The sequence below is a fragment of the Biomphalaria glabrata genome, chromosome 4, assembly GCF_947242115.1.
Source record: "Biomphalaria glabrata chromosome 4, xgBioGlab47.1, whole genome shotgun sequence".
Classification (NCBI taxonomy): domain Eukaryota; kingdom Metazoa; phylum Mollusca; class Gastropoda; family Planorbidae; genus Biomphalaria; species Biomphalaria glabrata.
This window is the reverse complement of record NC_074714.1, coordinates 30,259,765-30,284,240: the sequence shown is the minus strand read 5'-3', so window position 1 is coordinate 30,284,240 and position 24,476 is coordinate 30,259,765. Positions and strand designations below refer to the sequence as shown.

Below are 24,476 nucleotides of genomic sequence, written 5' to 3'. Positions count from 1 at the left end.
CCAAAATTTCCGATAAACCCCCTCTTCAATATAAAAAAAAAGAAAATAACACACTCAAAATTCTATGAGCGTAGCCAAAGGGGTTTTGAGTTAACCCCCACCCTCTCTTCAGTAGTGTTTGAAGCTAAGAAATATCTCTTCAATACCCGGTATAAAAAACACAAATTACGCACTCAAAATGTTATGAGCGTAGCTAAATGGGTTTTGACTCAATTTTGAGTTTAACCCCCCCCCCCCTTCAGTGGGGTTTGAAGGTAAGAAATACCTCTTCAATATATAAATAGAAGTTGATCCCTTAGTAAGATTTTGACAGAGCGTCGCATGAGGTTTGCGGGATATGTTCTCCGACAAAATGAATAAGAAGAGTTGCGATGATATCCTAGTACAACTTGGCGCAACACATTCATGGAGGTCCTCAGAGCAGGTGGGAAGAGGCTTCAGATATTACCAAGGACAGATTTTTGTGGAAACATCTTGACGGCAAATGAGCCGAACGGCTCGGGAAGGTCTAAGTCAGTAAGAAGAGCACATTAGGTTTTTGAAATAAAACATTTTAATAGCAGCAAAATGCACTGTAGATACCTCAGAATATGCATTTTGTTGGCTTTCAATATCAGAAATACTGCTCCGCCCCGCACTTGGGGAGCTCCTAGCGCTCTCCCAGACCCCCTTGCTGGCAATGGCGGGGAGTCTACAATTTTACCACTAACTCCAGGAAGAACCTATTCTAGGGCACAAAAAGCGTCTTCCGAAAGAATGATGGGTCAGAATGTAATAAAGATTATATAATAATAATAATAATAATAATAATTTTATTTATAAAGCGCTGTTAACAAACAAAATGTAGGCTCAAGGCGCTGTAACAACATTACAAACATAAACACAACTGCCGAAATAACAGTTAATCTAAAAAAGTTTTAAACAAGTAGGTCTTAATGTTCTTCTTAAAAGTGGTATAGCATGTTGTCTGTCTGAGATCAATGGGGAGTGAGTTCCAAACCTTTGGTCCGTGAACTGAAAAAGCACGCAGACCGTAGCTTTTGAGGGAGAAACGTGGCACTACTAAAAGCGTTGAGTCCATTGAGCGCAGGGTTCTCTGGGGGACATATGGAGTAATCAGTTCGCTAAGGTACAAGGGCATCTCATTGTTATATATACACTGATGACAAAGTGTGGCGACCTTGTAATCGATTCTCGCTTTCACGGGAAGCCAATGGAGCGTGCGCAAGAGCGTAGTAGCAGAATCTTGTCTAGTTTTTTTAAGGACTATTCGAGCGGCGTTGTTCTGTATACGTTGCAGCTTGGCTATTTTGTCATCAGGTATACCTGCTAGCACGGCGTTGCAGTAGTCAAGGCGGGAGAGTATGAATGCCACAGCTAGCGTTTTTGTTGACTCCGTTGTTAAATATGGTCGGATCTGGCCTAATCTGCGCAGCTGCAGATAAAGACCTTTGCAGAGCTGATTTATGTGTGGGTCGAAAGATAGTGTTGAGTCGAAGAAAACTCCAAGATTCCGCACTACATGGACAAAAGGAACATGGCAGTTCGTGATAAAGAGAGAATCTGTGCTTTCAACTTTTGAGACATTGTTCCTAGTGCCAATCTTAATTATTTCTGTCTTGTCTTCGTTCATCTTGAGTTTATTTTCAACCATCCAATCGCTCACCCTTGCAACGGTACCACTGATATTCTCTGCCAGATGGGACACCTCTGAGGGTACTGATGAATCGTATAACTGTGAGTCATCGGCAAAGAAATGGTATAAGATGCCGGTTGGCCGTATGACACCGCTGAGTGGATATGTGTACATAGTGAACAGTACTGGGCCTAGAACTGATCCTTGGGGTACTCCGTACTTCAAAAGTAAGCTTGTTGATTCCGTCCCGCTAACAACGACACTTTGGGTGCGTTCCGTCAGGTAGGATCCAAGCCACTTTAGGACGACTCCTGCTAAACCAAAAGTTGCAGAGAATCTGGCCATCATAATTTCATGGTCTAGCGTATCAAAGGCTGCGGACAAGTCCAGCATAGAAAGAATTGATATGTGGCCTTTGTCGGAATTGTGAAGTAAGTCGTTTAGTACCCTGACCACTGCTGTCTCTGTGCTACGGCACTTCCTATATGCAGATTGAAATTCTTCCAAGAGACAGTACTGTTCAAGATGAGAAAGAATTTGCACTAACACGATGCGCTCCAGAAGCTTTGACAGGAAGGGAAGATTTGAAACCGGGCGATAGTTTTTTAGACATTCCGGGTCAAGACTGGATTTCTTTAATAAGGGCCTGACAAGTGCATGCTTAAATTGCTGTGGTACAATGCCTGAAGTCAGTGAAGAGTTCACAATGTTGGTAATTGTAGGTACAAGCTCATCTAAACATTCAAGGAGCAAGGAGGTTGGAATGGGATCAAGGTCACATGACTTATTTGGCATCTTCAAAATAGTACTTTTGACATAATCTTCAGATACACGCTGAAACTCGCAAAAAGGAGTATTTTGAAAAATTGGAAAGTGGTCAAGCTGTGATGAGAGGGATGGCATGTCATTTCTAATCTGCTCAATCTTCCCAATGAAGAATCTATTGAAGGAATCAGGAAGTTCAGATAATGGGATAGATGACGGCAAACGTTCGTTATTTGCTCCCCCTAACATTTCAGCGGTGATCCTGAATAGCTCCTTTGAAGAATCAGAATTTTCGATTTTTTGTCGAATATGACTAGCTTTTGCGTCTCTAATCATACGGTTAACCTTGTTTTTTTCTCGTATGTATATTTGTCGATGTATCGTCAGACCTGTCTTTTGAAATGTACATTCGGCACGTCGGCGAATAAGTTTGGCAGTCTTTATGTCTTCCGTCAACCAGGGTGCAGATGGCCTAACTGAGACTGTACGAGTGACAAGAGGTGCATGGCTGTCCAGCAACTTTTTCAAGCAAGAATTGTATTTGCTGAGAACGTCTGTGTTGCTCTGTTGCAACAGCAAAGAGGTCACGTCCATTGTGTATACATACACACATACATATATATAAATATATTTTTTTCGCGAGGGAGGGCTGGCGGGGGGGGGGAGAAAAAAATCCCCCCCCAAATATATATATATATAGTCTGTAAAAAATTGGTTTTACAATTTGTGCATTTACACCAAACAAGATATTGTAACTATAAAAAAACAAAATGTACATTCACACCTCACTCATAATTTACATGTGAAAAGTTTATATCAGATTGTTTCTATTTAATGCTTTGATTTATATATATATATATGTGTGTGTGTGTGTATCTCGTCACAAATCTACGTAGTTCAGTGTTGCTGTTGATTTCAATTTTTCCCTCTCAATAAAACTCTCATTAAAAAAAAAACATACTAATAGGGTCTATGTGAAAATAAACTAGATCTAGATTATTCTAGATCTTAAGCTTTTGTGGACAAGACAAATAGAACTAGATCTAGATCAATTTGATATCTTGCAAAAAAAAAAAAAGAAAAACAAATTACTCCCATCTATTTAAAAAAAAGGTCTCTTAGTATTTTTTTTCGAAATAAGCGTTACACGGAAATTTAAATAACAGTTAGGGCCTACAACTAAAGTGGAGTTTAAAGATTTATAGCAGACATCCTTAAACAAATAAACATAAGGTTAGATCTAAATCTTAGATTATCTGCATCATGCGTTGGCAGTTGACAGCACCTACGAATAGTTTGAAATAGTTTGCATATATTACTGAATAAAAATGTTACACATGAAAGTTTCTCGTTTACCATCAATACCATGGATATGTAAAAATCCTTTATTGAACATAGAGTTCAATGTGACCTCATCAAAAGACGATATATTGTGCTAGTGCTATTAGAGCATGGAATGGGTTGCCTGAGCTAGCCAGGAAAACCAGTGCCATGACTTGGCAGAATTTAAGTCATTGGTTAATATGCATGACTAAATGCAAGACGCGTAGGACGTAACCATCTTCTTTTATGAAGTAAAATCTGTATTATATAAGAAGAAGAAGATATTAACAAAGCTTATTTGCTTCAAATCTGACCCAAAAGAGCAAAGAAATAACACATTCACATAACAAAAAACTACTCATTTATCACAGAATAAGATCAGGAGGACGGTGTTAAGCAATCTAGGACGATTCTCACCCAGAGGGGAATACTCAAGATGGTAGATACAAGAAAAAGAAACACTCTGGTACTCTCTTCACTTCTGAGATTGATTTCTATTGGCCATCTTCAAGAATTGTGTGATTCAAAAAGAGTGCCTGCTATTGACTTTTTGTTGTTGACTTTGAGCTGTGTATTGATTCTTAGCCTCGGATAGAAACTTGACAGTTTACTCACTCTGTGTGTGGGTGTGTCTAGGAATTCAGTTTTTCTATCAGTAATAAAAAGATAAATTTCAAAATTCGTTACCCTTCCCATATCAAATCTCCTCAATCATGACTTCCTCAACTATATCTAAAAATAATATAGTTTATCGTATTAAACATAAATATAACATGGATCGATATTAATTGACAAACTTCATCTTAACTGATAAATCAATCTTGACAGATAAACGTTACATAATTTGATCTTGAGTGATACAACATTAAACAGTTTGGTCTTGACAGAAACATTCCTTGGTTTGATCTTTACATTAAGTTTAGTTATGACATAAACATCTCTTCTTACTTTACCTAAACTAGTAAACCTTATTTGGTTTGATCACCGGATTATATATTCCATAGTTTGATTTTTTTATTGATTGATCATTATATGGTGTCTACTATCTATTCATGATAGACTTAACATATCATAGTTTTATTTGGACTGTAAAAACCAATAAATGGGTTGATTTAACTCACATTACTTTACAATATTTGAAAGTTATAATTTTAATTGAAACATCTGCAAGATAAAAAAATGATAGAGATTACAAAGGTAAATCTTGAATAATATAGTACAACATTTCTTACTGATACAATATTACATGGTTAGTTCAGACTAACATAACATTGCTTGTGACACAATATAACTTTTTTATTTCAGACTAACACAGCAATGCCTGTGACACAATATTACACTGTTTAATCGTGACTAAAACAATATCACAATGTTTGTGAATGACAGGCAAGGCATAGCATTACATAGTTAATATAACTATCACAACACAAGGTAGTTAAATATTTACGATCACATATAAGATCTAGTTAGATCTACAGGCTAGTGAGTGATTCATTAAATTGACTAGACGGTGGAAGTACTTTTTGAAAATATATTTACATTTGTGGTCAAATTTATACAATGATTGTGGATGATCTGTATAATTTTGTCAATTAAATAATTCATATTAAGAACATATTACCATATATATGGAAATATGAAATCTGAAACATTTAAAAAGTCTCATGATTCACTAGGTCTTATAAAGATCAATATATGTTTCATTTCTCTTTTCTTTGTTTAAATATAACAATTTTATCTAATGGTACTGGGAAATCAGTCAATACTTTAGGTCCCAGAATGATGCGATCCTCTGATTCCCAAATGCCTGGTGGTATGTATACATCTCGTTGATAACGTCCTTCACACAGAATTGGAGCAATTAGAAACATTTCACCAATTAGAAACTGGTCTTGTATCTGTGGGAAGACAACACGTTTTACTGGAAGAGCTGACAGCCAAATCATAATGTATTAGTTAGGTCATATCTAATGTGTTAGTAAGGTCATATCTAATGTGCTAGTTAGGTCATATCTAATGTGCTAGTTAGGTCATATCTAATGTGCTAGTTAGGTCATATCTAATGTGTTAATTAGGTCATATCTAATGTGTTAGTTAGGTCATATCTAATGTGTTAGTTAGGTCATATATAATGTGTTAGTTAGGTCATATCTAATGTGTTAGTTAGGTCATATCTAATGTGATAGTTAGGTCATATCTAATGTGCTAGTTAGGTCATATCTAATGTGTTAGTTAAGTCATGTCTAATGTGTTAGTTAGGTCATATCTAATGTGTTAGTTAGGTCATATCTAATGTGTTAGTTAGGTCATATCTAATGTGCTAGTTAGGTCATATCTAATGTGTTAGTTAGGTCATATCTAATGTGTTAGTTAGGTCATATCTTATGTGCTAGTTAGGTCATATCTAATGTGTTAGTTGGGTCATATCTAATGTGTTAGTTAGGTCATATCTAATGAGTTAGTTAGGTCATATCTAATATGTTAGTTAGGTCATATCTAATGTGCTAGTTAGGTCATATCTAATGTGTTAGTTAAGTCATATCTAATGTGTTAGTTAGGTCATATCTAATGAGTTAGTTAGGTCATATCTAATATGTTAGTTAGGTCATATCTAATGTGCTAGTTAGGTCATATCTAATGTGTTAGTTAAGTCATATCTAATGTGTTAGTTAGGTCATATCTAATGTGTTAGGTGGATTAGCCCTGATTGAAAGACTTCATGAGCTGTTCTTAATTATGCGGGAACAAGAGTCAATACCACAAGACTTTAAAGATACAACAATTGTCCATCTATTATTCTATACAAGAGAAAAGGAAACCGCCAAATCTGTGACAACCAAAGAGGAATATATCTTCTCTCTATTGCTGGGAAATACCTCACACGCATCCTACTAAATCGGCTCATGCAAAACCTAGAACATGGTCTACTACCAGAAAGCCAGAGCGGCTTCAGAAAAGAGCGTGAAATCACTGACATGATCTTTGCGGCAAGGCAGCTTCAGGAAAAATGCCAAGAACAAAATGCTGACCTCTTCTCAATATATGTCAACCTAACAAAGGCATTCGACACTGTTAGCAGAGAAGGACTCTGGAACATTATGTCAAAGTATGGCTGTCCACAAAAATTCATAACCGTGGTGCGACTATTTCATGATGGCATGAAGGCTCGTGTTCAGGGAAGTAGAGAACCATCAGAGCCCTTCGAAGTATCAAACAGGGTAAAACAAGGCTGTGTCCTAGCACCTACACTGTTCAGTATCATGTTCTCTGCTATGCTGACAGATGTATTAAAAAATAGAAAAAACAACGGGATAAATATAACATACAGATTTGATGGTGGCCTATTCAACAGTAGGCGGCTCAAAGCAAAATCAAAAATAAAATCAGCAGTAATCAGGGACTTGGAATTTGCTGACGACTGTGCCCTAAATGCCTGCTTTGAAAATGATCTGCATAGTATCGTCAGTGACTTCTCCAGAGCATGCTCAGATTTTGGCCTTACCATTAACACAAATATGACTAATGCCTGCTCCAGGGAAAGCCTACTGGGATCCAAGCATCAAGATAAATGGACGTAATATAAATGCAGTGGATAGATTCACATATCTTGGCAGCACACTCTCCAGAAACGGAAAGATCGATAATGAAATCGATCTGCGTATTGTCAAGGCCAGTGCATCCCATGGCAGACTGTCTAAAAATGTCTGGAACAGACGAGGCATCACAACAAATACAAAGCTAGGGATCTATCGAGCTGTCATCCTCCCTACATTGCTTTATGCCTCAGAAACGTGGACAGTTTACAGAATACATGCAAAGAAACTGAACCACTTCCACATGACATGTCTCAGAAAAATACTGAATGTCAAATAGCAAGAACAAAATACCAGATCCTTCGAAGAGCGGGTCTGCAAAGCATCCACACAATCCTGATGCAGTCCCAGATTCGATGGGGCAGGACATGTCTACAGAATGAAAGACCGCCGCATCCCTAAATGACTTCTGTATGGCCAACTAAGGGAAGGCGTTCAGCATAGACCCAGCAGCCACCTGGGAGTCAGAGACACATGACACAGCATCATGACGTCGCGCTGTGAAAACTGGCGCACAGGTTGCTGAGGAAAAGAGAACAACGCTGGCAGAAGAAAAACACCAGAGAAGAACAGCAAGGCCGATGACACTAGCTCCAGCTGGAATAACCTACCCAGCGTGCAGCCGAACATTCCGGGCTCACATAGGTCTCACCAGCCACACGAAGAGGCATAAAACCCCAGTGCAAAGCCCTCAGCCCCCTGGATGACAAAAGTGGTCATCATCGAACCACGATGGACGAACTATATATTGAATGTGTTAGTTAGGTCATATCTAATGTGTTAGTTAGGTCATATCTAATGTGTTATTTAGGTCATATCTAATGTGTTAGTTAGGTCATATCTAATGTGTTAGTTAGGTCATATCTAATGAGTTAGGTCATATCTAATGAGTTAGTTAGGTCATATCTAAAGAGTTAGTTAGGTCATATCTAATGAGTTAGTTAGGTCATATCTAAAGAGTTAGTTAGGTCATATCTAATGAGTTAGTTAGGTCATATCTAATGTGTTAGTTAGGTCATATCAAATGTGTGCGTTTTATCCACTTAAGAGCAACGAAGGTGGTGCTATAGTAAAGCTGATTGGGAAGGAAACGAGGAAGCTGTCGACAATGCCCTTGCTAACAGTAGCCGCTCATGATTGAGCTGAATATGGAAATGTGGTAGTATCAATTTTTGTTTATGCCTAAACATAATAATAATCTTTATTATCCGTGAGGAAATTTGTTTTACAATTGTGTATTACAAAGAATTATTAGAGAATTATTAGAGCAACCCATGACATGTATTTTAAATTATCTTTGAACTTTTGACTTACCGCCATTGCATGGACGCTGGCATTATTGGGATCCTGCCACCAAACAGGGCGGAGTATGGGTTGACCCTTAAGTACTTCTTCAGTAAGTTGATGGAGATAATCTCCCAATATATTTTCTTTAGGACTAAGTTGTTTCACTGCATGTACTAGTGACTTGTTCACACTCCATGGAGGTTTTGTGATTAGATAGGCGGGGAAGGTCAAGGCCAACTGGTACCATCTCAAATACATCTCACTAAGAGAGAAAATAATCAGTTTTTAACTCTAGATCTAGTGACATTCTATAGAGTAGAAATAAGATTTGATTTGATTTTGATTTTTGGCACATCGGCACAATTTAGGCCATGTCGTGCCTGCAGTCCCTTAAGGACTACTCTATCTACATAAGGGCTTAATTCTATATAGTTAAATAATTAAAATCAAGGTCTATTCACAGTTAAAATAGTAAAGGTAGTAAAAATTTAATTATTTGGTAAAAGTCTAATGTAAATAGTACATGTTCACAAATTCATAAATCAGATCTTCATAGACAACCCCACTTCCCGGATAAAGCCCAGTACCTTCCCAGGGTCGACTTTATCGAATAGCGTTTTTAAGTTAGTAGCTCTAAAATATTTCTCCCTGACATCCTGGTATCTGGGGCAATCAACGAGGATATGTTCCACGGTGAGGCGAGAGTCACAGTACTCACAAAGTGGGGGCTCCTCTCTCTTCAGCACAAAAGAGTGCGTGATGTAGGTGTGGCCAATCCTAAGTCTGGACATGGTTGTGCTACCACGCCTTGTCAGACCCTTAGATGTGGGCCGCCACCTGACATCCGCCACAATCTGCCTGAGTTTACTGTGAGTCTCAGCCTCCCATCGGTTCTGCCACTCTCGATAGGTGGCAGAGGCAATACTTTGTCTCAGGTCTGAGCAGGGAATTTGGGTTCCTGACACCGCATGATTTAGGGCTCTCTTTGCTTCTCTGTCTGCGGCTTCGTTTCCCTCAATGCCAACATGGGAGGGGACCCAGATGAAGGTGACATCCCTATGGTCGGCTGTTATTTGGTCCAACAGCTTCAGGCTCTTATGTCCAATGGAATGTCAGTCTTCATCCGCCCCAAAGCTTGCAATGCAGATTTGGAGTCGGAGCAGATTATAAATTTCCTCCTTTCTGATGCTTTAACGGCCATAAGTGCAAGCGATATTGCGTGCAATTCGGCCGTAAAGATGGAGCAGCCATCGGGGAGTCTACGGGAGATTGTTTTGTTCCGAAAGGAGCAGGCACACGCGACCTTTCCATCCATTTTGGATCCGTCTGTGTAGATGGTGCCAATCTCCGTAGCTCTCCTGCAGTTCCCTAAAGTGGACTTGTAGTATGCTTGGGTCTGTATTTTCTTTTTTTAAATTAAGGAGGGATAAATTTAATTTGGGTTTATTCATTAGCCTAGGAGGATTCTGAGGGGTTTCTATTTGAGAAATTTGGTCAATGGGTGGGGTTAAATTTTGGATGGGTTCTCTCATTCGAAGGCCCAACGGCTGGATGACGTTAGGCCTTCGATTGTATCATTCTACCTCTGTGGAGTTAAATATGGAGTCGAAAGCAGGGTTCGTGGGGTTGGATTTTAGCTTGACTATATACTGCATTGCAAGCTTTTTCATTCTTATATCCAAGGGGAGTTCTCCAGCCTCCACATGGAGACTTGGGATAGGTGATGTACGAAACGCGCCGAGACAGAGACGCAGGGCAGCATTTTGTATTGGTTCCAGTATTTTTAGATAAGACTTCCTTGCTGCTCCATATATTATGGATCCGTAGTCTAGCTTGGATCGAATATAGCAGCAGCAAGGTATCTCTGTCAGCTCCCCAGTCCGTATGGCTGAGTACTCTAAGTATGTTTAATGACTTTTGGCATTTTTGGAAGTTCCTTAATGTGGGGGAGAAAATTAAATTTGGAATCTAGAATGTGGCCTAAAAATTTTGTAGTTTTCACGACAGGGATCTTCTTTTTGTGTATAAATAGTTCAGGGTCTGGGTGGAGTCCCCTTAAATTACAAAAATGCATACTAACTGTTTTGGAGTCCAAAAATTTAAAACCCTTATCGTTTGCCCAATTTTGAATTTTGTTTAGACATAACTGTAATGTTCTTTCTAAGGTGTTCATGTTTTTCCAATAAGTAGAAATTTTCCCATAAGTAAAAATGACAAAGTCATCAACATACAAAGAGCACTCTATGCCAGGGGACAGAGCATTTATGATGCTGTTTATTTTAATGTTGAACAGGGTGACTGACAGAATGCTGCCCTGGGGCACACCCGTTTCCTGGTCATGAGTGTCAGAAGTGGAGTTGCCCACTCGAACCTGAAATTTTCGATCTTTCAGGAATTCCCCCACAAAGTGGGGAAGGTGTCCCTTAAGCCCTATAAGCTCCAGGTCATGTAGAACGTCATGTTTTCAGGTTGTGTCATAGGCCTTTTCTATATCGAAGAATACAGCTACTAGATGTTCTCTTCTGAGTAATGCATTTCTAATATAAGCTTCCAGCCTTACCAGGTGGTCAGTTATTGTCCGCCCCTGCCGGAATCCGCACTTTATTCCTCTCCAGGTACCAGACCAGCCTACTGTTAATCATTCTTTCCATGGTTTTGCAGATGTAGCTTGTTAGTGCTATTGGTCGATAGTTAGCTGGGTAAGAACCGTCTCTTCCCGGTTTAGGTATAGGTATAACCGTGGCTTTCCTCCAGCTGTTTGGGAAAGCGCCTGTTTGCCACACACAGTTATAGACCCCTAGCAGGACTGCCAATGAGGGTTCGGGAAGGTGCTTGAGGAAATGGTAATGGATTTCATCTTCTCCAGGTGCTGTGTCATGTGACTTGTCCAGCGATTCCCCCAGTTCCTCAAGCGAGAACGGTTTGTTGTAGTCTTCATTGTTCTCTGACCTGAAATCAAAGGGGAGTCTTTCCTCCCTGGTTTTGACTTTTTGGAACTCTGGCATGTAGTGTGCAGTGGATGACAGTTCGTCCTTGGTTTTTCAAATGCCCTATTTTATTCTTTCCCTTTGATTCGCCTTACTGCCTTCCAAACCGCTCTAGCAGAAGTTTCGTCATCCAGACTGCCGACAAAACTTCTCCAGGAATTCCTTTTGGCTGACCGTATGGTTTGTCTAGCCTTTGCTCTAGCTATCCTGAATAGCTTTAGGTTTTCCTGGGAAGGATTCTTTATAAATGCAGCCAGTCGTTTTTTCCTATCGCCAATAGCACTTTTGCAAGCTGTATCAAACCATGGTTTGCTAGGCCGTTTTGGATTTGCGGAGGTTAGGGGGACAACTTTCCTGGCTATACTAAGTAGCTTGCTAGCAAAAGTATCAGCTGGGTTCTGTTCATCGATGATATTTTCTGTGATATCCTCGGAGCATCTTTTTTGGAATTGTTCCCAATCGGCCTTGTTCAGTTTCCACCGCTGAGGTCGTCCCAATGAGGGGAGATTGTTAGTAATGATGATTGGGAAGTGATCACTTCCACGTAGATCATTGCTAACTGACCATTTAAAGTCGTCCAGAAGTCCAGGGACGCATACGGTGAGGTCAATGCATGTGAGAGATCCAGTTCCTGGGTGCAAGTAGGTCGGTGATGCATCATTAAGTATGCATAAATCATATTGGAGGAAGATGTCCTCCAGCATACGACCACTTGTGTCGGTATTGTTGGATCCCCACATGGTGTTATGGGCATTGAAATCCCCAAGGATTATATAAGGCCGGGGAAGTTGTTTCAATAGGTCCTCCATGTCTGTCGGGTTTAATGGAGCCCCTGGTGGTAGATACAGGCTGCAGCAAGTGATAACTTTGTGAAGGGTTATCCTAGCTGCTACGGCCTGTAGTGTGGTCTGTAGTTCTACCCTCTCATTGGGGATGCTGTCCTTTACAAGGATACAGACTCCACCTGATGCTCTTTCTGCATCCTCAACATTCTTGCTGTAAGCACTGTAACTTCGGAAACTGATGCTATCTTTCAGAAATGTTTCCTGTAAGCAGACAGCTACAGTCTCAGAGTCCATCAGTAGCTGCATTTCCTCATAATTGGCATTGAGGCCTCTACAATTCCACTGTACAATTCTGGAATCCATGGCTTATTCTAAGTGATCTACTTGGAGCTATTTGGCCTTGGGAGGCCCCCGCAGGTGTTTCCCTTTATTCCAGTGACCTTGGTATTTTTATTCTTGGGTTTGGGTGGAGAGGAGGACAACCCCCTTTTAGGGGAAGTATTTCTCTCTGGAGAGGGGAGATCCCTCTGGTGAGAGCGGAGGTTATTTCCTCCTCTCTCATCTCGGGCAACCTCTCCGCTTTAATTTCTCCCCTTAGGGATTTGGTCTACCTCTAATTCGGTAGAGGTTGGGGTGTCTGGCTTGGTTCTCTGAGGAGAACCTGTGTCCGACATGATGTCTCCGGGTTCTCCCGGAGTGTTGGTTTTGACATGCTGCTCAGTCTCCATACTCTCATCAGCGAGCACAGAGAACCTGTTCTTTAGCATGACAACAGGGCTTTCTTGTTTCTTCGGAGGTGTGTTCTTTGGCGGTGCATTCTTCTGAGTTGGAGGAGGAGGAGGGGGTGGTGGGGTCAATGTGTCCGTCTGTGTGGCTATGGATCTTCCTATCTTAGCAACAGCTTGGGCGTAGGTCTTTGTCAAGCCGAATTGGCCCTTGGGTAGGGCCAATACAGCCGATTTCGCCGGCTGAAGGTACACCCATTTCTTGCCTTGTACTCCTGCACGGCAACCTCCTGTTTCCACACAGGGTAGTCCTTGGAGTAGGCTGAGTGGCCAGCGTGACAGTTTGGGCATTTGAACTGGGCTGTGCAGCCCTTGTCCTCATGACCCTCTCCAGCACATCTGGCACACACAGTGTTCCTCTTGCAGACTGCCGCGCCGTGTCCATAACTCTGACACTTGAAGCACCTCATGGGGTTAGGTATGTAGGGCCTCACTGGAACTCGTAGGTATGCTGCCTTCACATACTCTGGCGGTGTCCTAGTTCCGAATGTGAGGATAATAGTGGCAGTTTTGACCTTCTCACCATCCCTGCGCCTGGTAATGCGCCGGGCATGGGTGACTCCTTCAATGCCCTCCACTATTTCCTGCTCGGAACATTCCAGTAGGTCCCTAGAGCTGATTACACCTCTGCTGGTGTTCAGACTCTTGTGTGGTCACTGGTTTACCTCCACATGGAGATTATAGACTCTCCAGCATCGTAAAAGCCCATCAGAGTGTATCTTGCTATCAACTTCTACTAGAAGTTCCAAAGTCTTGTGTAGCTTAGACACACTCTTGGGCTCTCCCACTACTGAATTAAGTCCCTTGTAGATGACAAAAGGGCTCATCTTTGTCAGACTTTTCCCCTCCTCTGTGCACTTAACAACCAGAAATGATGGCCAGGTAGCACAGCTTTTTGTGGCCTCCTCCTTTTTTATCATCAATGCGGCGTCTCTTGCCCAGACACAAGTCTGGGGCAAGTAGTTTATTTGGGTTTTTTTTTGTTCATATATATTCTTGTTAGTTCGGCACCTGTGCTCCCCAACCACCACCGAGTCCAACAAGGGGACGGGCCATTCGGATGTCCAGAATGAGCCCGCCAGGGCTACACAGGTGCTATACTCAGTCAGCTGCTGCATCGGACATGTGTCCGATACATCAGCTCCCTGATTGACCCTCCAGCCACCGCCCTCCAGCATAGGTCGACGACCTATGCTGGTAGCTCGGCATGACCAGCCGGTTGACCCAGAGCGGGCCATATGGGCCTCAGGTCTAGGGGAACTTGGTGCCAAAGTATTGTGTTATGGTGGTTTATCCTCAGATAGCCACCACTCAAACACCAGGATCTCTTTATCCCCCCTTACCCGTTGGAGTCCACAGCAAACGGACTGGTCTAGGACGTAGTGAGATTTTAGAGATAAGGAGACAGAGTGATGATCAATGAAGGCAGACTGAGGAAAAGAAGAGGCAGACACAATGATAGAAAAGAAGTAGGGCACTTTTGAGCTCCAAAAGTGCTAAGGAAAGAGGAGCGCAGTTTAACGTCATGTCTCGGAACGAAATAGAAATAAAGTAACACTAATGACATGTCTCGGGACGAAGTAGAAATAAAGTAACACTAACGTCATGTCTCTGGACGAAGTAGAAATAAAGTAACACTAACGTCATGTCTCTGGACGAAGTAGAAATAAAGTAACACTAACGTCATGTCTCGGGACGAAGTAGAAATAAAGTAACACTTATGTCATGTCTCGGGACGAAGTAGAAATAAAGTAACACTAACGTCATGTCTCGGGACGAAGTAGAAATAAAGTAACACTAACGTCATGTCTCTGGACGAAGTAGAAATAAAGTAACACTAACGTCATGTCTCGGGACGAAGTAGAAATAAAGTAACACTAATGTCAACCTAGTTCATGAACCAAAGAGAAAAGGTTACTTAAACATTGAGTGAAAGAAACAAAGACAAGAGTTTGGTTGCAAAGAGAAATGACAACTTAACATATAAATTCAATAATGTGTAAATATTATAGTGACCAAGTCTGCTTCCAATACCACAACGTTGAGATAGTTCATACATTTCGGAGCTGATTATTCAAGAGATCTCATCAACTTCCGTTGGGACTCCATGAAATCTACGCCTTTGAAATGCTCTCTAAGACGCCAGATTCGCAACCTTTTGATTAAGCCTTTGTATTTTATTTTGGCTATTTTTCCAAACGCAGCAGTCTCTATAGAAAGCACCAAAGGAAATAACACAAAACTTTCCGCATTTTGTAAAACGAATTCTTTCTTTCCTTCAAAGTCAACTATCTTTAATTTGCTTGACATCAGTTGCACTACCCTTTAGATGCGCTTCAAATAAACAAATAATAATCCTAATAGCATCAAAAATGATAAATATAAAGTATATTTTTTCGACAGAGATTAAGGATTAAGAGATTAATTAAACAATTACAATTCATATAACCAAATGGATATTTCCTTATATTTAGAAGATAGAATAATAATAATAATAAGGCCTGTCTTCGAGTCCGAAGATTAATGAGGAATGAAGTATTTTACGTGGCTACAAAGCCCCAGCTATGACCTACATATTTTGCCAAATCCAGGACAAGCATAACCATTGTCCGGCGGTGGTCGATTAAGATTTTGTTTTTGCCGTCTACGCCTAAATGTACTGTAGGGAACAGAAATATGGCCTTCCATTGGGGATTTTGGAAAACACATTTTTCCCTCTAGACCTGAAACTGATGGTCTGAAAAATGTTTGCGATGCCTAAATACCGTACCTTGCTTGCCTTGGGATTGAAAAGTGCGAACAAATATACAAAAGTATGAAAGCGCGTGTGTGTGTGATTACGGTTGAAAAGCAGCATAGGGTATAATGCATATTGGATTGGGAAGCCGAAGAAAAGTCAAAGAAATAGAGGCGAGAAAGTAAAAGTATTCTAATATTCACGGACCAAAAGCTTATGTGCGTGTGTGTGTCGGGGTGATATTATAAAGCGGGTCTTTCCACATCAAGTCAAAAGTCTATGTCGGAGAAATGACGCGATGCGCAGGTTACAAAAACCAAGGGGGTTCCGGCGAGAGAAGGCAAGCGGGCCATTTAACTTCGTTGTAACAGATACACAAAATCACGGGCTCAAAAGTACGTTAGGGTGGTTGTTAAAATGTGGCCAATTTATTGAAAATATAAAAACGAAAAGGAGGGGGTGTTCCGGTAATAACAAACAATATAAATCATCGGACGTAGCCGGTGTGTACTAGGCCTACTACTTCATTCTACACTTAATCCTTGTGTTTGTAATTCAATGTTACCTGATGAACTGTATAGATATAAGGTTGATGTTTTATCAATGGATGTTAAAATGTATTGATTGGAGTGAAATCTTTGTTTTTAAACTTTTACGAAAAAGTGTGGTTATCTGTTTAGACAGTGTGGACTCTGTAAGATTATCACTCAATGTAAGTTTTCACCTGGTCATCTTGGCCCCTTTCATTTCCTTGAAGCCATCCACCATAACGAGTGGATATCCCATAATGCTTAGCGTCAGAGCTTCATCAATAACTCCAACAATACAGTTGCGGCCATCGACTAAATCAATCTTGGCAACCAGAGGAACCAGACTGTTCACGTGTCTAGATTCAGAACTGTGCTCTACAATCAGAGTCTTGGACACACGACTGACTGCTTCAGTCATAAGTTTCCTGAAAAACAGAAGCATCAGAAGTCTAGAGTTAGTCTATCCATAAGTCTAGAGCAGTGATACCCAAAGTGTTCTATACAGACCCCCAGGGGTCTACAAAGACTCCAAAGGGTCTACGAAAGTGAAAAAGTGAATGGGAGGGGGGTCTATGAGATGTGTAAGGAGGGTCTGCGATAATGAATCTAATTTCAGCTGGTCGTGACTTTAATTTTGATTTCCATTAACAGAATTATTTCATTCACATATTTATGCACAAGGGCTTTCCTGACTTGTTTCATTTTGAAGGCATCAGAGCTTTGGAGGACTGTTTTTTGCATTGTTGATGAAGACTATCTGTCTGTTTGGCGTACTTGGGTGATTTGCTAGCAGGGTAGACCTTGCACACTTTTAGAAGAAAACGTTTCCAGTGGGTTTGATGACTGTATGCTAACATTTTAATATTTATTTTAATTTGTTAAAATATGAAATGTATTCATAAATTTATTAATAAATATATAAATCTAAAATGTAGTTTAAAAATAGCTTTTTCACTCTTCAATTCACTAGGTAGAAATTCGTTTTTCAGAAAAGGTGATATTTGAAGGGGATGAATGAGCAAAAATGCAATATAACTTTAGTAGCAAACCTGAAAACAAGGCAAGGGCACTACGCCAGTCTATGGGATACAAAAGTTTGGGAACCACTGGTCTCGAGTGACTGAGTTAGTCTATCCATAACATGCTCTGAGTATCGCGTAAAAAGTATCAAACAAAATAGAAACATTGAAATAAAATTAAAGTCGTTATCAACTTATCCATGTTTTTAATAACTGTACAAACTGTACAACCACGTGATGAACATTGGCAGTTCTGAACAGTGTAACACTCCCAAATTGTCTCAGTTGTCAGTTGTCAACTCTAGAACAGTGCACCATCCAATATTGACGTCCAATTCATCAGTGCACCATCCAACATTGACTGTTGCAGTCCTATTCATCAGTGTATAATCCATCAGTGACTGTTGCTAATCCAATTAGTCATTGTACCATCCAACATTGACTGATGCAGTCCAATTAATCATTGTACCATCCAACATTGACTGATGCAGTCCAATTCATCAGTGCACCATCCAACATTGACTGTTGCAGTCCTATTCATCAGTGTATAATCCAAAAGTGACTGTTGCTAATCCAATTCATCATTGTACCACTGTGGTTCTATACCTGTACAAGTTTGGAGTGCCTGTAGTGGACTGAAACCGAGGCTTGTAGGGTAGCCAGGATTGAGTTCCATAAGTTAAGCGGAAGTTCTCGATCCCGATATCATTGAGTTCCTGACGAGAAGATGAAAAAAAAAATTGATAAAAAAAAATGAATGCCAACATATTAAGAACAAATATTGGTCGCAATTAGAGGCAATGGATGTCACTGTGGACCAATCGAAAACTGGACCCTATCCCGAATTCTAAACTATGACTTCATCCTTATAACCAAACCTCTCACCAGCTTCTAGAGCAACTAACACTTTATAAAGTGTTCCGGGGCCGTTAAAAACAAATTGATTAATTAACTATTGGTATTAGTTATTTTTGTTTGGTATCCAATAAGGGAAAAAAGTCGTACTTGACAGATGTGGTGGTATAAGTAGAATGACTCCCCCTGAGGAGGCCTGAACCATGAATGAGCAAATTGAAGTCGTACAAGTTGTTTGATTCCAAGCGATCACGGTCACATTGACAAGATCTAGACTCTTCTAGACGAACAATCAAACATCTGTGCAATTAGTATTATTGGTTTCAATTGTTTTTGTTAAGTGCATTTTGGTGATTTTGCTTTCTCAATGCCTTATGATTCTATGATTCTAATTCTATGATTCTATGACTTGTCTGGACCAGTGGAAAAAAGGGGAAGGGGGAGAATGCATTAAACAAAAAGTTTTACGACTTAAATTCAAATCAAGAGCTCTCTATAATGTAGAAGTTATTTACCTTATTCGATATCAAACAAAGTAATTAATTACCAATAATTAATTGACAAATTGTCTAATTTTTTAATTGATTTGTTTTGTCAGGTACAATAAATAATTGTTTTTTAAGTTTCAACTTCTGTCGACAATGGGTGTGGGAGAGTACAATTCTCTAAGGGACAAAACTTTGGACCAGACAGAGTGAGTTGATATAAGCTTTATAAAAACTTCAACTGAACTCTGACCTTTAATCTTTCAGTGAACCACGTGACGCTCTGTTGATTAAACACATCCAATATGGCTGTTAGCTGTCCGTCATACAAAGTTAGACCTGGCACAACACCACCAGAGTCTTTCACAAAAGTGGAATTAATTACCCCCTGCAGAAATACAAACAACAACATCAAAACAGAAGTCTTTGTCATACATTTAATTTTGAAACCGTTATACAATGACTACATCTAGCTTTTCGTTTGATATTGTTACGAATCTCACTATCCAGGCTCTCTGCACCATACACCACCAACTTAAAGAACTTGACAACTCAGGGCTCCAAAATAACGTAAAGGTTTAATGTCCATAAATATCAGCCTATACTGTACAATTGGCAGCACGTAGAACAGTACAAATAGCTCTCCGATAACAAATATCTTTCCGTTTATAGCCGTACCGACGTACCAACTCTAGCACTGGCTTCTCCGTCTCGTTCCGGGCTTGCACTGGGTTCAACAGTTCAGGACTGACTTCACACACTAGGCTCGTTGTGTCGAACTCGATCACAGACTAAGATCAAGACGTCGTTCGTCTCAACTGTACTTGATAGTACTCCGCACTGAACCGTCGTATTGCTCCGTACAGACACCGCTGAACTGTGCTGTAGTCGACCGTGTTCTGAACTCTTGTCGTGAACCTCCTTTCTGAACCTTGCTGTATTGAGCCCCTTTTCTCAACCGTCATGACTGCGACACCTCCTCTCTTATATAGGGTCCCTGCTGGCCTTCTCGAACCGGACAGAGCGCCGCTCGACGTTTCTAGCTTCATCACATGACTACATCCCTCGTGACGCTCCTGAGCTCTGTCCACAACGGCGATCCTTCCCGAACCGTCGTGTTGACACTCGACTCGGCTGACCGTCGTAGCTCGTCACGGTTGACCGCTCGTCTAGCGCTGGCCAGGGGCGATTTGCATCGGCTGACTACACACACACCACTACCCCCATCTGTGCCACCACCAGGTTTATAACAATATTTTCTCTTTCCTATTGTAATAAGTTTGGCTTTTTGGTCAAATAAAGAATACAAAATTGAGTAAGAAAAAGATGGCCAAAAAATGAAAGTGGCACCTCTTCTATAACCTACTTATTGTTTATTAAATAATTCTTTTTTAATCCTAAGCTTATTTGGTAATGTGAACACATTTAGATTCTGTTTATGTGATTTCGAACTATCTGGGTTTTTACTTTTTTGGTGGTAAAACATCTAGGTTTTTCCAGTTTAAAATATAAATAGAGAACAAATAGGTTTTTCCAGTTTAAACTATGGATATAAAACAACTAACTCTTGAAAAATCACAGTGCTGAATTTAGCAGACAACACAAGCTTTAACTTAGGGCCCCCACTTGTTTGGAGCTGGAAAAAATTGTTCCAAAAATGTGCTTCTGTTGATTACAAAGAGCCCCATATCTCAGGGTTAGGGTCTTATCAAGTAGAAATCCGGTCCTGCAAAATGAAAATATAGATCTACAATATCTAGGTCTTGCCAATTCAAAATATGGATATAAAACATCTGCTCTCGCAAGATCAAAATTTGGATGTAAAACACCTAGGACTTGCTAATTCAATGCATGAACGTGAACAAATCAAACGTATAATTTCTTACCAATGCAAAATTGGAACTTGAAAACTTGAAATAAGGAGAAATAGTCAAAATGATTTGCATATTTGTTTGTTTCGTCAATTCCTCAAGATAGGATTTGTTAAATCTTGAAGGGTCAAAGTTCACGTCTCCCGTCGTCCTTTCCCACTCGACATCTAGTGACAGTTTATGAACTTGAAAATCATTTTCTTCTGCGTCCTTAGTTAAATTTTTGATAAGCTCATCTGTGACATTTAGAGAATTAGAAAAGCCTTTCAGAGACCAGAATGGCGAGCTGAACATTGCGTCTGAGGACACATTGATTGATGGCTTGGACTGGAACATTGACTGCATGACTGTGTGTGTCAACATCACTTGGTTACTTTGACACAGTGTGTAGTTCAAGTAAGGCAGTCGCTCCTGGGAGGGATAGAAAGGTCCACTAAAGTTCGACACCAGACACAGCTGTTGGTTGCCGGATATGTTCCAGAAGACGGTCACAGGACTCTCTGGACTGACATAGAGTCCAGCTGCATTGGAAGATAGCCAATAAAGGTCCAATCTGGAACTAAAGAGTCCATTATTTTGTACGGTGTAGTCTGAGGGCTGAAACTGAAATGTTCCTCTGATGGGGAATGTACTAAATGATTGGTTGGATGGACCATACCAAACAGCCGTCCCGAGATCAATGCAGTCATGAGGGAAATACTGAAGAGATATAAAAATACATCAAATTATAGAAGCATTGGTTAGATATCTGACATGGAGATTCAAATGTTTGTCTAGAGAGAAAACAGACTTCATCATTGCACTCAACTCTAGAGCTCTCAAAATGTCCGTACTTCCGGTCATACTTATGTTCACTATTTACATTTTCATAGTCTGTATTCAACAAAATTCACCAAAGTACAATATGATAACCTAACCGTTTGATAGTCAAAGAGCTGAGCCGAAGGCTCTTCGTGTTAAAAAAACAACAAACTGTATGAACAACAGTAAAAAAAAAAGCCTGTTTGAACAACCGTTCTGTCTGGAAGAGATCAAAGCCAATGCCTATGTTAAAGCATTGCTATTTCCGATATATCCGACACTCCGGGCGCATGGTCTAGAATGCATGGCCGAAGGTCGAGTACACCGGGAACCTCCGCCATTTTCCTATGTGGTACCAAGCTAACCGTGCAGGACTCGCCATTAGTGTAACGGTCCCCTGAGGAACGGCGCATGGATTATCGACAGGTCCTTGGGAGCTCTCTTTCAACTCTTCTCATTGCAATGAGGCCACTCTCGCGTTCCCTTGGACACCCACAGGAGTTTTGTTTTGCTAATTATTTAGCCTAACCACTTCCTCTAATGGTCGTTTCCACCCGAGTGCCACGTTGAGGCAGAATAGCGTAACCGGGATAACCTAACCTAACCCTTTACCAGTCACACCAACAAATGTCCCTCACTGATTACTGGAATGACTTAGTTCCCAAATTAAAAGACCAGCCTATAACGGGAGTCGGCCAGCAAGTTATCAGCAAGCTCGTTCTAAACGTAATGGTGCACAGAGTGTTGCACTTTCTAGGCCAACAATTCACATTTTGTGTTTATCAATGTTTGCATTGAATCAACGTTCGAATAAATTGTTTTTACTGATCGCAATAAAACTTGAAATACATTTTCCTCATTGACCTGCGTGTGGGAAAGTTGTTCAGTTTGAATGTTTTCCAATATTACAATTAAATAAAGGTAGGGCAACTCAGATTTTTTTTCAGAAATTGGTTCAGCGAATTTAAACTTCTAGTTAAAAGATTTAAAGGTTTTGAAGCAATGCAAGGAAATAACAACATCTAGCCCCTGCTGTTTTTCGAAGTGCATACATGCCAAGTTGCCAACATACAGGTCGAGAATTTTGGTTTCCCAGACCTGTGGAGACAAAGATCAGCAAGTCTGGGAGAGATCAGCAAGTCTGGGAGAGATCAGCCAGTCAGGGAGAGACTAGCAAGTCTGGGAGAGATCAACCAGTCAGGGAGAGATCAGCAAGTCTGGGAGAGATCAGCAAGTCATGGAGAGATCAGCAAGTCAGGGAGAGATCAGCAAGTCAGGGAGAGATCAGCAAGTCAGGGAGAGATCAGCAAGTCAGAGAGAGTCAGCAAGTCAGGAGAGATCAGCAAGTCAGGGGGAGATCAGCAAGTCTGGGGCAGTCAAACACTGACCTGCCCTCACCCCATGTGGGCAGTTACACTTTACAGCGCACCCCATCTAGACAGTTACACCCTAGAGTTACTGTACAGACCTGCCTTCCCCCCATCTAGACGGCTATACCTGAGAGTTACTGTACTGATCTGCTTTCACCCCATCTAGACAGTTATACCTGAGAGTTACTCGACTGACCTGCCTTCACCACATCTAGACAGTTAGGCCTGAGAGTTACTGTACTGACCTGCCCTCATTCCATCTAGACATCTATAACTGAGAGTTACTGTACTGATCTGCCATCACCCCATCTAGACAGTTATACCTGAGAATTACTGTACTGACCTGCCTTCACCCCATCTAGACAGTTATACCTGAGAGTTACTCGACTGACCTGCCTTCACCCCATCTAGACAGTTATACCTGAGAGTTACTCGACTGACCTGCCTTCACCCCATCTAGACAGTTAGGCCTGAGAGTTACTCGACTGACCTGCCTTCACCCCATCTAGACAGTTAGGCCTGAGAGTTACTATACTTACCTGCCTTCACCCCATCTAGACAGTTATACCTGAGAGTTACTGTACTGACCTGCCCTTATTCCATCTAGACAGCTATACATGAGAGTTACTGTATTGACCTGCCTTCACCCCATCTAGACAGTTATACCTGAGAGTTACTGTACTGATCTGTCTTCACCCCATCTAGACAGTTATATTGGAGAGTTACTGTACTGACCTGCCTTCACCCCATATAGACAGTTATACCTGAGAGTTACTCGACTGACCTGCCTTCACCCCATCTAGACAGTTATACCTGAGAGTTACTCGACTGACCTGCCTTCACCCCATCTAGACAGTTAGGCCTGAGAGTTACTCGACTGACCTGCCTTCACCCCATCTAGACAGTTAGGCCTGAGAGTTACTATACTTACCTGCCTTCACCCCATCTAGACAGTTATACCTGAGAGTTACTGTACTGACCTGCCCTTATTCCATCTAGACAGCTATACCTGAGAGTTACTGTATTGACCTGCCTTCACCCCATCTAGACAGTTATACCTGAGAGTTACTGTACTGATCTGTCTTCACCCCATCTAGACAGTTATACCGGAGAGTTACTGTACTGACCTGCCTTCACCCCATCTAGACAGTTACACCTGAGAGTTACTGTACTGACCTGCCTTCAACCCATCTAGACAGTTATACCTGAGAGTTACTGTACTGACCTGCCTTCACCCCATCTAGACAGTTATACCTGAGAGTTACTGGACTGACCTGTCTTCACCCCATCTAGACAGTTAGGCCTGAGAGTTACTATAATGACTTACCTTCAACCCATCTTGACAGTTATACCTGAGAGTTACTGTACTTACCTGCCTTCACCCCATCTAGACAGTTATACCTGAGAGTTACTATACTTACCTGCCTTCACCCCGTCTAGACAGTTATACCTGAGAGTTACTGTACTGACCTGCCTTCACCCCGTCTAGACAGTTATACCTGTGAGTTACTATACTTACCTGCCTTCACCCCATCTAGACAGTTAGGCCTGAGAGTTACTGTACTGACCTGCCTTCACCCCGTCTAGACAGTTATACCTGAGAGTTACTATACTTACCTGCCTTCACCCCATCTAGACAGTTATACC

The 24,476-nt window shown here is 41.0% G+C and overlaps 1 protein-coding gene across 6 annotated transcripts in view; it reads right to left on the bottom strand.

The window, feature by feature from the left end:
• Nucleotides 1-3,521: 3,521 nt before the first annotated feature.
• Nucleotides 3,522-24,476, bottom strand: part of LOC106061374 (uncharacterized) — a 195,208-nt gene continuing 174,253 nt past the window's right edge. For 5 of the 6 annotated variants that reach the window (XM_056027268.1, XM_056027269.1, XM_056027266.1 and 2 more), the window contains 6 exons: nucleotides 20,674-21,357; nucleotides 19,041-19,175; nucleotides 18,054-18,163; nucleotides 16,623-16,853; nucleotides 8,632-8,866; nucleotides 3,525-5,622 (listed from right to left, as the gene is read on the bottom strand). In XM_056027268.1, the coding sequence (XP_055883243.1) occupies nucleotides 5,425-5,622; nucleotides 8,632-8,866; nucleotides 16,623-16,853; nucleotides 18,054-18,163; nucleotides 19,041-19,175; nucleotides 20,674-21,357 (1,593 nt within the window). In that variant the 3' untranslated portion in view covers nucleotides 3,525-5,424. Of the gene's footprint in view, nucleotides 5,623-8,631; nucleotides 8,867-16,622; nucleotides 16,854-18,053; nucleotides 18,164-19,040; nucleotides 19,176-20,673; nucleotides 21,358-24,476 lie in introns of all 6 variants that reach the window. The other variant, XM_056027271.1, reaches the window with a different exon arrangement.